The sequence below is a fragment of the Bufo gargarizans genome, unplaced genomic scaffold, assembly GCF_014858855.1.
Source record: "Bufo gargarizans isolate SCDJY-AF-19 unplaced genomic scaffold, ASM1485885v1 fragScaff_scaffold_39_pilon, whole genome shotgun sequence".
NCBI lineage: Eukaryota > Metazoa > Chordata > Amphibia > Anura > Bufonidae > Bufo > Bufo gargarizans.
Window position 1 is genome coordinate 1,040,518 of NW_025334109.1, and position 15,993 is coordinate 1,056,510.

The 15,993-nt window shown below is 45.4% G+C and overlaps 1 protein-coding gene across 3 annotated transcripts in view; it reads right to left on the reverse strand.

Moving 5' to 3' along the window:
* The window catches only part of LOC122922501, a 442,359-nt gene extending 426,568 nt beyond the window's left edge, over positions 1-15,791 (reverse strand). Inside the window, exon 1 of one of the 3 annotated variants that reach the window (XM_044273115.1) lies at positions 15,252-15,790. In XM_044273115.1, the coding sequence (XP_044129050.1) occupies positions 15,252-15,648 (397 nt within the window). In that variant the 5' untranslated portion in view covers positions 15,649-15,790. Of the gene's footprint in view, positions 1-15,251 lie in introns of all 3 variants that reach the window. The other 2 variants (XM_044273114.1, XM_044273116.1) reach the window with 2 other exon arrangements.
* Between the last annotated feature and the right edge of the window lie 202 nt (positions 15,792-15,993).

Here is a 15,993-nt window from a genome sequence, read left to right on the forward strand (position 1 = left end):
CATGAAAGTGTCCCATGCCTTGAAGAGTGTTGCCCTGCCCTTGTTGGAACTGTGTGTTCACCTTGTCTCCTTCCTCGGTTACGGACTTTGCCGCCAGCGTTGTCAGATGGAAACTTTTGGAACAGTTTTCCAACAAGGATCTTCTGGTATTGCAACATTTTGCTCGTCCTCTCCACCAGAGGAATGAGAGGTGAAAAGTTCTCTTTGTAGCGGGGGTCGAGAAGGGTGAACACCCAGTAATCCATGTTATATAAAATGCGTATAACGCGAGGATTGCTGGAAAGGCAGCCTAACATGAAGTCAGCCAAGTGTGCCAGAGTACCAACAGGCAAGACGTCGATGTCGACATCAGGATAATTTTACATCTTCTCATCCTCCTCTTCTGCCCATCCACGCTGAACAGATGGAATTAAAGTTCCATGGGTACTACCCTCTGTAGCAGAGGCAACTGTCTCCAGCTCCTCCTCCTCCAATTTGGGCTAAGAAGACTAACTGAGGGTGGGCTGGCTATCGCCCTGTGTAATGTCCTCCCCCATTTCCTCATCTGCCACAATCAGAGCGTCGTCCTTAATTGTGAGCAGCGATCATTTGAGTAGACACAGCAGTGGGATGGTTATGGTGATAATAGCGTTATCGCCACTAACCATATGTCTGGATTCATTAAAGTTTTTTAAAACCTCACAGAGGTCTGAAACAATGCCCACTCCTCGCTTGTGAATAGTGTCAGTTGACTCGAAAGGTGACGACCATGTTGCAGCTGGTATTCCACAACTGCCCTCTGCTGCTCACAAAGCCTGGCCAACATGTGGAACGTAGAGTTTCAGCGCATGCTCACGTAGCACAACAGTCGGTGAGCTGAAAGCCGCAAGCGCTGCTGCAGCGTTGACAGACCACCTGAAGATGTGGACGACTTGCGGAAATGGCCACACACGCAGCGTGCCTTCACTAGTAGCTCTGGCAAATTGGGGTAGGTTTTGATAAACCGCTGAACCACTACGTTTAAGACGTGGGCTAGGCATGTGATGTGTATCAGGTTGCCAAGCTCCAAAGCTGCCACTAAGTTACGGTCATTGTCAGACACAACCATGCCTGGCTGTAGGTTGAGTGGCGAGAGCCACAGCTCAGTTTGGTCCCTTATACCCTGCCACAGCTATGCGGTGGTTTGCTGTTTGTCCCCTAAACAGATCAACTTCAGCACAGCCTGTTGACGCTTACCCACAGCAGTGCTTACACTGCTTCCATCTAGCGACTGATGGCTGACTGCTGCTGGAGGTGGAAGTGGAGGAGGAGGAGAGGTGGGGGTTGGAGCCAGTAATATAGCTGCTGGCGGAGACCCTGATGGACGTAGGGCCCGCAATCGTGGATGTGGGTAGCACCAGTGCAATCCCAGGGTACGACTCACTCCCAGCCTCCACAACATTCACCCAGTGTGCGGTCAGGGAAATGTAGCATCCCTGGCCACCAGCACTTGTCATGTGTCCGTGGTTAAGTGGACCTTCCCAGTAACTGTGTTGGTCAGGGCACGACGGGTGTAAGGCGGGCAAGGCACACCATGAAAAATAGTGGCGGCTGGGGACTGCGTACCGAGGGACGGTTGCCGACATCAGGCTGCGGAAGGCCTCAGTGTCCACAAGCCTAAATAGAAACATTTCAAGGGCCAGTAATTTTGAAAGTTGCGCATTTAGAGCTATGGCCTGTGGTGGGTGGGTATTTGCGCTTGCGTTCAACTTACTGTGTTATGAGCATTTGGACGCTGTGCTGAACAGGGAACAGGGAAGTGGATTTTGTTGCTGATGGTTCATGCGAAGGTCCAGATGCAGGGCGAGGGGCATCCGGGCCTGCGCCTTCGACAGGGGATTGGCCAGCAGTGCGTAACACAGGGCAAAAGGAGGCAGTGGTGTGACCCGCAGACCCAGATTGTGGACCCAGGCGTTCGGCTTGCTAGGGTGCTTGGATGCCATGTGGCGTATCATGCTGCTGTGGTGAGGTTGCTAGTGTTCATGCCCCGGCTCATTTTGGTATGGCACAGGTTACAAACTATCAATCTGTTGTCGTCTGCGCTTTCCTAAAAAAAGCGCCATACTGCAGAACCCCTACCCCTTGGCAAGGTAGATTTACGCATGGGGGGCTCGGTGTAATGGTTGCGGGCCTGTTTGGTGTTGGCCGACTTCTCCCTTTTGCAGCCCCACTGCCTCTTCCAGCATGTTGCGGTGCTGAAGATCCCTCCCCCTCTGTACTGCTGTCCTTGATCGGATTTTCACCTTCCCATGTTGGGTCAGTGACCTCATCGTCAACCACCTCCTCTTACACTTCCTGACTCTGCTCATCCTCCTGACTTGACCTAACCACAACCTCAGTGATTGGTAACTGTGTCTCATCATCATCCACCCCGTGAACGAATGATTGCCATTCACCACCGTCATCTTCTTGAGACTGTGAAGGCTCAAGAGGTTGGGAATCGGGGCACAATATCTCGGGTCCCTCTTCAAGCGTGCTGGGCGCGAGGTCCAAATGTAATAGTAGTGCTGGATAGAGCTCCTCGGAATATCCGAGTGTGGGATCACTTGTTTGGCAAGCCTTTCCATGGTGGGAGGAAGGATGATCAGAGAGAGGATTCGGTTGAGCAGACTCTTGGCTACAGAGACTGGACTTGGTGGAAGACAGGGTGGTGCTTAACCGACTGGAAGCATTATCTTCAGCAATCCAACCGACCAACTGTTCGCACTGGTCCGACTTGGACAGTGTTGTCCTGCGCCGCCCAGCTAAGTTGGACATGAAGCTGGGTACGGTGGATTTTTTATTTATTTTTTGTCTGGTGCACTGGCAGCAGGCAGTTTCATTGCGCCCAGGGCCATGGCCTCTGCTTGCACCATTAGCATCACACCCACTTCCCCGTCCCTTAGTGCTCGCCTTCTTCATATTAATGGTTTTGTCACTAGATGTGGCGCTGATTTTTTTACAGTCCGCTAAAGACTCAGTTTTCTGATGCAGGGCAGTATATGTCACAGAAACACACAGAATATGGACACTATATTAGGGCCAGAATTTTGGAATTTGCCCTAAATAAACAGTTTTCGAATGGGGTACTGTATATGTCACATAACACCACAGAATATGGACGGTAATAAAGCAAGGGTTAACAGCCAAACAAAACTAGATATTTATTGCCCTGATTCTGTAGTTTGCAGAAACACCCCATATGTGGTCGTAAATGGCTATATAGCCACACGGCAGGGCATAGAACGAAGGGAACACCATATGTTTTCTGGAAGGCAGATTTTGATGGACTGGTTTATTTACACCATGTCCCATTAGAAGCCCCCCTGATGTAGCCTAGACTAGAAACTCCAAAAAAGTGACACCATCTAAGAAACTACACCCCTCAAGGTATTCAAAAGTTACTTTACAAACTTTGTTAACCCTTTAGGTGTTCCACAAAACTTAATAGCGAATGTAGAAACAATTTTAGAATTTAAATTTTTTGTTACCTTCCCTCAAAAAAGTGTAATATAGAGCAACCAAAAATCATATTTACCCTAAAATAGTCCCAAAACAACAACCACCTTATCCTGTAGTTTCCTAGATGGGGTCACTTTTATGGAGTTTCTACTCTAGGGGTGCAGCAGGGGGCTTGAAAGGGTACATGGTGTAAATAAACCAGTCCAGCAAAACCTGCCTTTCAAAAACTATATGGCATTCCTCTTCTATGTCCTGACGTTTAGCAAATAGTAGTTTACGACCACATATGTGGTGTTTCTGCAAGCTACAGAATCAGGGCAACCCATATTGAGTTAAAATGGAAAATTTTCAAACAAATTGAAATTCCAAAATTGTTTCTCCATCTGCCATTAACTCTTGTAGAACACCTAAAGGGTTAACAAAGTTTGTAAACCCAGTTTTGAATACCTTGAGGGGTGTACTTTTTTAAATTGAGTAACTTTTGGGGAATTTCTATTCTAGGGGTTCTATTCTGGTATAAACAAAACCAGTCCTGCAAAATCTGCCTTCCAAAACCCATATGGCGTTCCCCTTCTTCTATGTCCTCCCGTTTGGCCAAACAGTAGTTTAGAACCACCTATGGGGTGTTTCTGCATACTACAGAATCAGGGCAACCCATATTAAGTTTTGTTTGGCTGTTAACCCTTACTTTATTACTGGGAAAAATGGATTAAAATGAAAAATTTTCCAAAAAAAACACCTAAAGAGTTAACAAAGTTTGTAAAATCAGTTTTGAATACCTTGAGGGGTGTACTTTCTAAAATTGGGTCATTTTTGGGTGGTTTCTATTACATAAGCCTCACAAAGTGACTTCAGACCTGGACTGGTCCAAAAAAGTGTGATTTGGAAAATTTCTGAAAAATTGCAAAATTTGCTTCTAAACTATGTAACATCCCCCAAAAATAAAATGGCATTCCCAAAATGATACAAACATGAAGTAGACAAATGGGGAATGTAAAGTCATCACAATTTTTGGGGGTATTACTATGTATTACAGAAGTAGAGAAACTGAAACTTTGAAATTTGCTAATTTTTCAAATTTTTGGGTAAATTTGGTATTTTTTATGCAAAAATATTAACTTTTTTGACCCAATTTTAGTAGTGTCATGAAGTGCAATATGTGACAAAAAAACTATCTCAGAACGGCCTGGATAAGTAAAGGCGTTTTAAAGTTATTCACACATAAAGTGACACTGGTCAGATATTAAAAAAGTGGCCAAGTCCTTAAAGTGAAATAGGGCTGTGCTTAAGGGGTTAAAATTCGAATTTTGTGAAAAGGTTCAATATTCTAGGCTCAAAGTGTCACACTCTAGTCAGCTAATTAGTCCGTACCCCCTGAGCAAAGGGTACCTGAGATTGTGACTTTGGGGTTTCATAAGCTGTAAGCCATAATCATCCCAATTATAACAAATAAAGGCTTGAAATATCTTGCTTTGTATGTAATGAGTCTCATGTATTAGTTTCACCTTTTAAGTTGCATTACTGAAATAAATTAACTTTGCACGATATTCTAATTTGTCAAGTTTCACCTATAAATAGGCTTTAAAGGGACACTGTCTGAGCATATTTAGATCTTTATATGCCCTCCTCGGCAGGGGCGTCGCTAGGTTAAAACATTCGGGGCCTGGGCCCCGGATGTTTTGTCCCAGGCCCCGAATGTCCTGCCTGCCTGCTAGATACAACTGTATTGCCGTACACAGAACGGCAATACAATTGAATCTTACACTGGGAAGAGGCGAAGGACCTTTGGTGACATCACAGGTCATGTGATCAGCAAAACAGGCTGTGATAGGATGACCTGGATGATGTCACCATCATGTGACCAGTGCAGGATTGGACCGGAGTCAAGAGGAGAAGGAGCCTAATGCTGATGTCTGTACAGAAGAGGTAAGTGAAGGGAGAGGCAGAGCAATGCTGGGAGTTGTAGTTATTTAACTGGGATGTATTTTAGGGCTGAAAGGAGGGATGTTATTGACATAGAACTGTGTGCTTGAGGTGGCTGGGGGAGGGAGTGATGTTATTTACATGGGACTGTATGTTGAAAGTGGGTGGTGGGGGGGAATGATGTTTATGTACATGGGACTTAATGTTTAGGGTGACTTTAGGCTACGTTCACACTTGCGTTTGGTGATCCGCTTGTGAGATCCGTTTCAGGTCGCTCACAAGCAGCCCCAAATGCATCAGTTTAACCCCAATGCATTCTGAATGGATGCGGATCCATTCAGAATGCATTCGTTCGGCTCCGTGCGGTCCCCCGTTCCATTTTGGAGGCAGACCCCAAAATGCCGCAAGCAGCGTTTTTTGTGTCCGCATGGCCTTGCGGAGCCAAACGCATCCGTCCTGACTTTGGCTACTTTCACACTAGCGTTCAGAACGGATCCGTCTGCATTATATTGTAAAAAAAATTCTAAGTGTGAAAATAGCCTCAGACGGATCCGTCCAGACTTTTACATTGAAAGTCAATGGGGGACGGATCCGTTTGAAGATTGAGCCATAGTGTGTCATATTCAAACGGATCCGTCCCCATTGACTTACATTGTAAGTCTGGACGGATCCGTTTGCCTCCGCGCGGCCAGGCGGACACCCGAATGCTGCAAGCAGCGTTCAGGTGTTCCCTTGCTGAGCAGAGCGGAGGCTGAACGCTGCCAGACTGATGCATTCTGAGCGGATCCGCATCCACTCAGAATGCATTAGGGCTGGACGGATGCGTTCGGGGCCGCTTGTGAGCCCCTTCAAACGGAGCTCACAAGCGGACACCCGAACGCTAGTGTGAAAGTAGCCTAACAATGTAAGTCAATAGGGACGGATCTCTTTGCATTGACACAAAATGGTGCAATTGTAAACAGATCCGTCCCCCATTGACTTGTAATGTAAGTCAGGACGGATCCGTATTGGTACTTAGAAATTATAATCTAATACAAACGAATTGGTCCTGAACGGATGCATTTGTTTGTATTATCGGTGCGGATCCGTCCTGTACAAGTACATGACAGATCCGCACGAACGCAAGTGTGAAAGTAGCCTTAGGAGATGATGTTTACATGGGATTGTGCTTTGGAGGCGGCTGGGGAGGAGGTGATGTTATTTACATGGGACTGTATGGTGGAGGGAGGATTATAACTGCAGGGGGCACTCCAAATCCAGGGGACATTATAGGCGGTCTTATTACTACTGGGGGCTCTATAGGAGGGTCTTATAGATCCGCCTTATTTCTACTAAGCGCACTATGGGGGTCTTATTACTACTGAGGGGTCTGTAGGGAGCTTTATCACCACTGGGGGAACAATAGGGGCCTTATTTCTACTAGGGACTCTGTGAGGGTATTATTAATATGGGAGGGCATTGTTGAGGAGCATTATCACGGTTGGGGCAGTGTTACTAATAAGGGCATTCTAGAAGGGAATTACTATTGGTGGGACTATGAGGAGTACAATTACTATGGGGGGCAGTAATGTTTCTTTAGGATAGTATTTGGTAGTATGGGGGGGGTTGAGGTTTTGGCATAGCAAGCAGCAGGATAACACTGTGGGGACTCCAGTTGGGGGATAATGATAGAATGTGAGGAAGCTAAGATGTCTGTGTGTCACACTCTGCAGAGACGAGGCGGCTGAGAGAAGTTGTCCAGACCGAGTGGAGAAGATGATGACAGAGAGGAGACGTCACCTGGAGGCCCTGGATGTGACAGGTAAGTGCCGCTGTATAGCAAGCACAGCATAGTGCGGGGGGGGGGGGGGACATATTTATTGTGCCCCGGATCTTTTGAGACCCTAGCATCGCCCCTGCTCCTCAGTCTTGTAATAAGTTTCCAATTCATATAAGTATTATCCCAGTGCGCATTGTAAACCGTGAAAAATAATCTTTATAATCACCTGCCAATCAACCGTCCTTTGTGCCCAAGGGGCGTTCTTTGCGCCGCATTTGTGCCCAGCCTCGCCCCAACTGCTGGATCCTTAGGCCCCTTTCACACGGGCGAGTATTCCGCGCGGATGCGATGCGTGAGTTGAACGCATTGCACCCGCACTGAATACCGACCCATTCATTTCTATGGGGCTGTGCACATGAGCAGTGATTTTCACACATCACTTATGCGTTGCGTGAAAATCGCAGCATGCTCTATATTGTGCGAAATGAATGGGGTTGCGTGAAAATCGCAAGCATCCGCAAGCAGGTGCGGATGCGGTGCGATTTTCACGCACGGTTGCTAGGAGACTATCGGGATGAAGACCCGATCATTATTATTTTCCCTTATAACATGGTTATAAGGGAAAATAATAGCATTCTGAATACAGAATGCATAGTAAAACAGCGCTGGAGGGGTTAAAAAAAATGAAAAATAATTTAACTCACCTTAGTCCACTTGATCGCGGCCCGGCGTCTCCTTCTGTTCCCTTTGTTGAATAGGACCTGTGGTGAGCATTAATAACAGGACCTTTGACGTCACTCCGGTCATCACATGGTCTTTTACCATGGTGACGTACCATGTGATTACCGGAGTGATGTCATCAAAGGTCCTGTTCCTGGAATTAATGCTCACCACAGGTCCTTTTCAACAAAAGAGACAGAAGGAGATGCCGGGCCGCGATCAAGTGGACTAAGGTGAGTTAAATTTTTGTTATTTTTTTTTAACCCCTCCAGCGCTGTTTTACTATGCATTCTGTATTCAGAATGCTATTATTTTTCCCTTATAACCATGTTATAAGGGAAAATAATACAATCTACAGAACACCGATCCCAAGCCCGAACTTCTGTGAAGTTCGGGTTTGGGTACCAAACATGCACGATTTTTTTTTTTCACGCAAGTGAAAAACGCATTACAATGTTTTGCACTCGCGCAGAAAAATCGCGGGTGTTCCCGTAACGCACCCACACATTTTCCCGCAACGCCCATGTGAAAGAGGCCTAAGAGACTCCCATCTCATTAGAATTCACTTCGCTGGGCGGTAGAGCAGTGCCCGGTGCAGGCGCAGAATAGAGAGGCTTAAGCGGCCTCATTGAAACATAGGGGACGCAGGCGCAGTTACGGTCATCGGCCTCAATAGCATCATCTGCGTGCATGCGCCCGGCACCCTCACTCACTGGGATCACATCGCGCCTGCGACCCCTATGTTTCTATGAGGCCTCTTCAGCCTCTCCATTCTGTGCCGGGCACTGCTCTACCACCCAGCGAAGTGAATTCTAACGAGATGGGCGTCTCTAAGGATACGGCAGTTGGGGCGCGGCTGGGCACAAATGCGGCGCAAAGAACGCCCCTTGGGCACAAAGGATGGTTGATTGACAGGTGATTATAAAGATTATTTTTCACTGTTTAAAATGGGATAATACTTATATGAATTGGAAACTTATTACAAGACCGAGGAGTGCATATAAAGATCTAAATATGCTCAGAAGGCCTGATTAAAGGGCATCTGTCAGCAGTTTTGTACCTATGACACTGGCTGACCTGTTAGATGTGCGTTTGGCAGCTGAAGACATCCGTGTTGGTCCCATGTTCATATGTGTCCACATTGCTGAGACGAACAATGTTTTAATATGTGCAAATGAGCCGTTATACCTAGAGGCTCTGCTCTCGGCACTTTGTTTGACCGGGCCAGGCATGCTGATTAGACACACAAAACTAACTCACCCTTTCATGTCCCTAATGATAAAACCTGACTTTCTAGCAAGTACTTTCATCTACCTAACTAAATATATCTTCTTCACAATACCTACACGGTACCTGCAAGAGCTAAAATGGCTGGCTTGTGTGTCTAATTGCTTTCTATCAGAGACGTGACAGACACGTCCAATCTCATAAGTGGCTGAGCTCACAGTGGCATCTGTGCCTCAGACCTAACATAGAGCCTAAAAGACCAGCCAATATCCTGCCGCCTGATTGGCTGTCAGACTGACTGCAAAACATTGTGGACAAACTCAATGGCCTGGGCCCCGCCCAGGTTTTTGTGATCCTTCATCTTGCTCTTTTCCACCCTGTTTACCTCACTAGTGTACTGAATTTTAGGCATAAAATGGCTGGTGCCGTTTTGCACGATTATGAAGCGGACATGTCCATTCTCGTGTGGCTGTGGATTTAACCACTTGCCACCACGCTAACGCCGAAAGGCGTCATTGCGGCGGCTCTCCCAGGCTACACTAACGCCGATTGGCGTCATCTCGCGTGAGCCGAGATTTCCTGTGAACGCGCGCACACAGGCGCGCGCGTTCACAGGAACGGAAGGTAAGCGAGTGGATCTCCAGCCTGCCAGCGGCGATCGCTCGCTGGCAGGCTGGAGATGTGATTTTTTTAACCCCTAACAGGTATATTAGACGCTGTTTTGATGACAGCGTCTAATATACCTGCTACCTGGTCCTCTGGTGGTCTCTTTTGTTTGGATCGACCACCAGAGGACACAGGTAGCTGTGTAAAGTAGCACCAAACACCACTACACTACACCCCCCCTGTCACTTATTAACCCCTTATGAACCCTTGATCACTCCATATAGACTCCCTGATCACCCCCCTGTCATTGATCACCCCCCTGTCATTGATCACCCCCCTGTAAGGCTCCATTCAGATGTCCGTATGTGTTTTACGGATCCACGGATACATGGATCGGATCCGCAAAACGCATACGGACGTCTGAATGGAGCCTTACAGGGGGGTGATCAATGACAGGGGGTGATCACCTCATATACACTCCCTGATGACCCCCTGTCATTGATCACCCCCCTGTAAGGCTCCATTCAGACGCCCGTATGTGTTTTACGCATCAACGCATCTATGGATCGGATCCGCAAAACACATACGGACGTCTGAATGGAGCCTTACAGGGGGGTGATCAGTGACAGGGGGGTTATCAGCCCATATAGACTCCCTGATCACTTTCCTGTCATTGATCACTTCCCTGTCATTGATCACTTCCCTGTCATTGATCACCCCCCTGTCATTGATCACCCCCCTGTCACTGATCACCCCCTGTAAGGCTCCATTCAGACGCCCGTATGTGTTTTACGGATCCACGCATCCATGGATCGGATCCGCAAAACGCATACGGACGTCTGAATGGAGCCTTACAGGGGGGTGATCACCCCATATACACTCCCTGATCACCCCCTGTCATTGATCACCCCCCTGTAAGGCTCCATTCAGACGTCTGTATGTGTTTTGCGGATCCGATCCATGTATCCGTGGATCCGTAAAAAACATATGGATGTCTGAATGGAGCCTTACAGGGGGTGATCAGTGACAGGGGGGTGATCACCCCATATACACTCCCTGATCACCCCCCTGTCATTGATCATCCCCCCCTGTAAGGCTCCATTCAGAAATTTTTTGGGCCCAAGTTAGCGGAAATATATATATATTTTTTTTTTACAAAGTCTCATATTTCACAAACTTGTGTCAAAAAATTAAATCTCACATGAACTCACCATACCCCTCACGGAATCCAAATGCGTAAAAATTTTTAGACATTTATATTCCAGACTTCTTCTCACGCTTTCGGGCCCCTAAAAAGCCAGGGCAGTATAAATACCCCACATGTGACCCCATTTCGGAAAGAAGACACCCCAAGGTATTCCGTGAGGGGCATATTGAGTCCATGAAAGATTGAAAATTTTTTCCCAAGTTAGCGGAAAGGGAGACTTTGTGAGAAAAAAAATAAAATAAAAAATTTCCGCTAACTTGTGCCAAAAAAATGTTTTTCTATGAACTCGCCATGCCCCTCATTGAATACCTTGGGGTGTCTTCTTTCCAAAATGGGGTCACATGTGGGGTATTTATACTGCCCTGGCTTTTTAGGGGCCCGAAAGCGTGAGAAGAAGTCTGGGATCCAAATGTCAAAAAATGCCCTCCTAAAAGGAATTTGGGCCGCTTTGCGCATCTAGGCTGCAAAAAAAGTCACACGTGTGGTATCGCCGTACTCAGGAGAAGTTGGGCAATGTGTTTTGGGGTGTCATTTTACATATACCCAGGCTGGGTGAGATAAATATCTTGGTCAAATGCCAACTTTGTATAAAAAAAATGGGAAAAGTTGTCTTTTGCAGAGATATTTCTCTCACGCAGCATGGGTATATGTAAAATGACACCCCAAAACACATTCCCCAACTTCTCCTGAGTACGGCGATACCACATGTGTGACACTTTTTTGCAGCCTAGATGCGCAAAGCGGCCCAAATTCCTTTTAGGAGGGCATTTTTTGACATTTGGATCCCAGACTTCTTCTCACGCTTTCGGGCCCCTAAAAAGCCAGGGCAGTATAAATACCCCACATGTGACCCCATTTTGGACGGAGATACCAGATGTGTGACACTTTTTTGCAGCCTAGGTGGGCAAAGGGGCACACATTCCAAAGAGCACCTTTAGGATTTCACAGGTCATTTTTTACAGATTTTGATTTCAAACTACTTACCACACATTTGGGCCCCTAGAATGCCAGGGCAGTATAACTACCCCATTTTGGAAAGAAGACACCCCAAGGTATTCCGTGAGGGGTATGTCGAGTTCCTAGAATTTTTTTTTTTGTCCCAAGTTAGCGGAAACTGATGATTTTTTATTTTTTATTTTTTTTCTTACAAAGTCTCATATTCCACTAACTTGTGACAAAAAATAAAAAATTCCATAAACTCACCATACCCCTCACGAAATACCTTAGGGTGTCTTCTTTCCAAAATGGGGTCACTTGTGGGGTAGTTATACTGCCCTGGCATTCTAGGGGCCCAAATGTGTGGTAAGTAGTTTGAAATCAAAATCTGTAAAAAATGGCCGGTGAAATCCTAAAGGTGCTCTTTGGAATGTGGGCCCATTTGCGCATCTAGGCTGCAAAAAAGTGCCACACATCTGGTATCGCCGTACTCAGGAGAAGTTGGGCAATGTGTTTTGGGGTGTCATTTTACATATACCCATGCTGGGTTAGATAAATATCTTGTTAAAAGACAACTTTTCCCATTTTTTTATACAAAGTTGGCATTTGACGAAGATATTTATCTCACCCAGCATGGGTATATGTAAAATGACACCCCAAAACACATTCCCCAACTTCTCCTGAGTACGGCGATACCACATGTGTGACACTTTTTTGCAGCCTAGGTGGGCAAAGGGGCACACATTCCAAAGAGCACCTTTCGGATTTCACCGGTCATTTTTTACACATTTTGATTTCAAACTTCTTCTCACGCATCTGGGCCCCTAGAATACCAGGGCAGTATAACTACCCCACAAGTGACCCCATTTTGTAAAGTAGACACCCCAAGGTATTTTGTTATGGGCATAGTGAGTTCATGGAAGTTTTTGTTTTTTGTCACAAGTTAGTGGAATATGAGACTTTGTAAGAAGAAAAAAAAAATCATCATTTTCCGCTAGCTTGTGACAAAAAATAAAAAGTTCTATGAACTCACTATGCCCATCAGCGAATACCTTAGGGTGTCTACTTTCCGAAATAGGGTCATTTGTGGGGTTTTTCTACTGTCTGGGCATTGTAGAACCTCAGGAAACATGACAGGTGCTCAGAAAGTCAGAGCTGCTTCAAAAAGCGGAAATTCACATTTTTGTACCATAGTTTGTAACTTTTACCCAAACCATTTTTTTTTTTACCAAAACATTTTTTTTTTTATCAAAGACATGTTGAACAATAAATTTAGCGCAGAATTTATATATGGATGTCGTTTTTTTTTGCAACATTTTACAACTGAAAGTGAAAAATGTCATTTTTTTGCAAAAAAATCTTTAAATTTCGATTAATAACAAAAAAAGTAAAAATGTCAGCAGCAATGAAATACCACCAAATGAAAGCTCTATTAGTGAGAAGAAAAGGAGGTAAAATTCATTTGGGTGGTAAGTTGCATGACCGAGCAATAAACCGCTAAAGTTGTGGAGTGACGATTTGTAAAAAAGGGCCTGGTCACTAGGGGGGTATAAACCTGTGGTCCTTAAGTGGTTAAGCCACCACTCTGCGATCTGAAGCGCTGCCTCCTATTAAAATGAATAGGAGGCAGAAAAGACATGGCTGCCAGTGGGATTTCGGTGAAATTCCACAGTAAAATGCGCTATGTGAATGGCCCCTAGCAGGACCTGCACATGATATGGATTACATTGTTATTTTTCGGAGTTTTTCTTGTTGAAAAACGACATAGTGATACAGTACAGTGGTGGCCAGTTCGCCGTGTTTGCCCGCGAACACATGCGGGCTGCCATCTTAAATCACAAGTCCGGCGATGCACAGTTAAGTCCTTACCTGTGCCTGCGCCGTGAGCCGGTCTGAAACAAATGAGGTCACCGGGAGCAGGCAGTTCCGATAACAGCCGCCGGGGGCCTTCATCGGGCTGTTCTCGGAACTGCCTGCTCCCGGTGACCGCATTTGTTTCAGACCGGCTCACGGCGCAGGCACAGGTAAGGACTTACCTGTGTATCGCCAGACTTGTGATTTAAGATGGCAGCCCGCATGTGTTCGCGGGCGAACACGGCGAACTGGCCATCACTGCTACAGTACAGGCAAAATGGAGAAATCTCATGCTCACTTTGCCTTTTTCGTCCATGCGGAAATTGACATGTTGTGCAGATTTTAAAATCAACTGTCAACTGTTGTGCGATTCCACACCTTCTGTAGAATGGTTTTCCCAAAAGGCTTTAAAAGGATTGTTAACATAAATAAAAAATAAAAACACAAATTTTATTCACTTTGGTAGTGCTGTACTATGCTGCGTTTTTTTCCCATGAAAATCCACAAGGAAACGCCCCACATAATCCGCATTGTGTGCAGGTACACTTAGGGCTCATAAAAATGAACATATTTTTTTTCCGTGTTCGTTCCTTTTTTTTTTTTGCGAACCATGGGTCTGCAAAAAAAAAAAAAACCGAAGTTACCCCGCGTGCATTCCGTGTCCATATGTCCATTCTGAAAAAAAAACTGAGCACGTCCTATTATTGTCTGCATTACAGACAAGGATAGGACTGTTCTAGTAGGGGCCAGCTGTTCTGTTCCGCAAAATATGGAATGCACATGGATGTCATCCATATCTTTTGCGGACCGCAAAATACATATGGTCGTGTGCATGAGCCCTTAGGGTGAATTCACACACCTCAGATTAATGTGATTGTCTCCTTTCCTTTAGGGCTCATGCACACGACAGTATTTTGTGTTCTGTATACGGACCGTATTTTGATTCCGTATACGGAACCATTCATTTCAATTGGTCCGCAAAAGATGCGGACAGCACCTCTGTGTGCTGTCCGCATCCGTTGCTCCGTTCCATGACCCCGCAAAAATTATGAGACGTGTCCTATTCTTGTCTGCTTTGTGGACAAGAATAGGCATCTCTATAATGGACCTCCTGTCCGTTCCGCAAATTGCGGCATCCGTTTTTTGCGGATCCGCTATTTGCATACCGAGCCCTTATTTAAACAATCTATTTAGATGGAACAGATTTTCTGTCACTTCTGAATATCGCCTATGGGAGAGCTTTCTGTCCACTGATTGATCAGAACTTCATGGGGCATTATATATATATACACTAGAGCTACTATAGGGGCATAATAAATACTGGGTCACTACAGGGGACCACTACTTTACGGTATATGCAAATGTGACAGATTTGTTGCAGAAATTTCTTTAACTGAAAATCAGAAGAATGGGAAAGTAGCAGAATTCTTTGCCTCTGTTCTGCATGTCATTATTGCCTTTAAAGAAGAAATCACATGAAAATGCAAGTAACAAGGAAACATCACATTTGAACATAATAAACACTTGCCGTGGACGTATTAATAGACTTGGTTACTATACCTGAAACAAGTGGCTGTGGAATACTTTGACTTGCATCTTGGACTCTCTCAACTAGAATATCCTTTACCATTGTGCTTGATAGATTTCTCTCAAGACGTTCCTTAAATTTGCTGCAAAGATTTTCATCATTTGGGAGTGGGTTTCTAAATTTAATGAACAAACTGCTTTCAGCTCCCCTTGAAGTGGTTTGGGATACATACTGAATATTTTCTAATATTAGTCCATGGCTTTTTCCTGCACTTGTAATGGCTTCTGTTAACTTCTCTTGTTGGAGTTTGTAAAGGACACAAATAGAATTTTCTGCTTTCATGACGGGACAAATAATCCTCATGTCCGCACGCCGGAATCCGTCAGAAAGGCGAAGCCACTCTTTTATCCTCTTGTCAGAAGGCTCCATCTTGCTGTATTCTTTTTCAGAATTCCAAACAATCAGCCAAGCTCAGTGATCACGTATGACCTGATGCTGTATCTAGGTTTAGACAGAAATTGCACAAGCGCGCAAGTGTTTTTATAGCCAAAGGGAGAAGAAGAAAAGGCGTGCCTAAAGAAGAAACGAAAACTACAGGGACCCAGTATAATAGGCATATAAAGTGAAACCAAGAGAAGACAGGCACTCACACAGTGGTTACACAATGCAATATTAACTCTTTAACTGCACACAGACACTCACCACTTTCCTAAAGCTATCCACATGCTATTTGTGTTTTTAATAAGGCTACTTTCACACTAGCGTTGTTTAAAT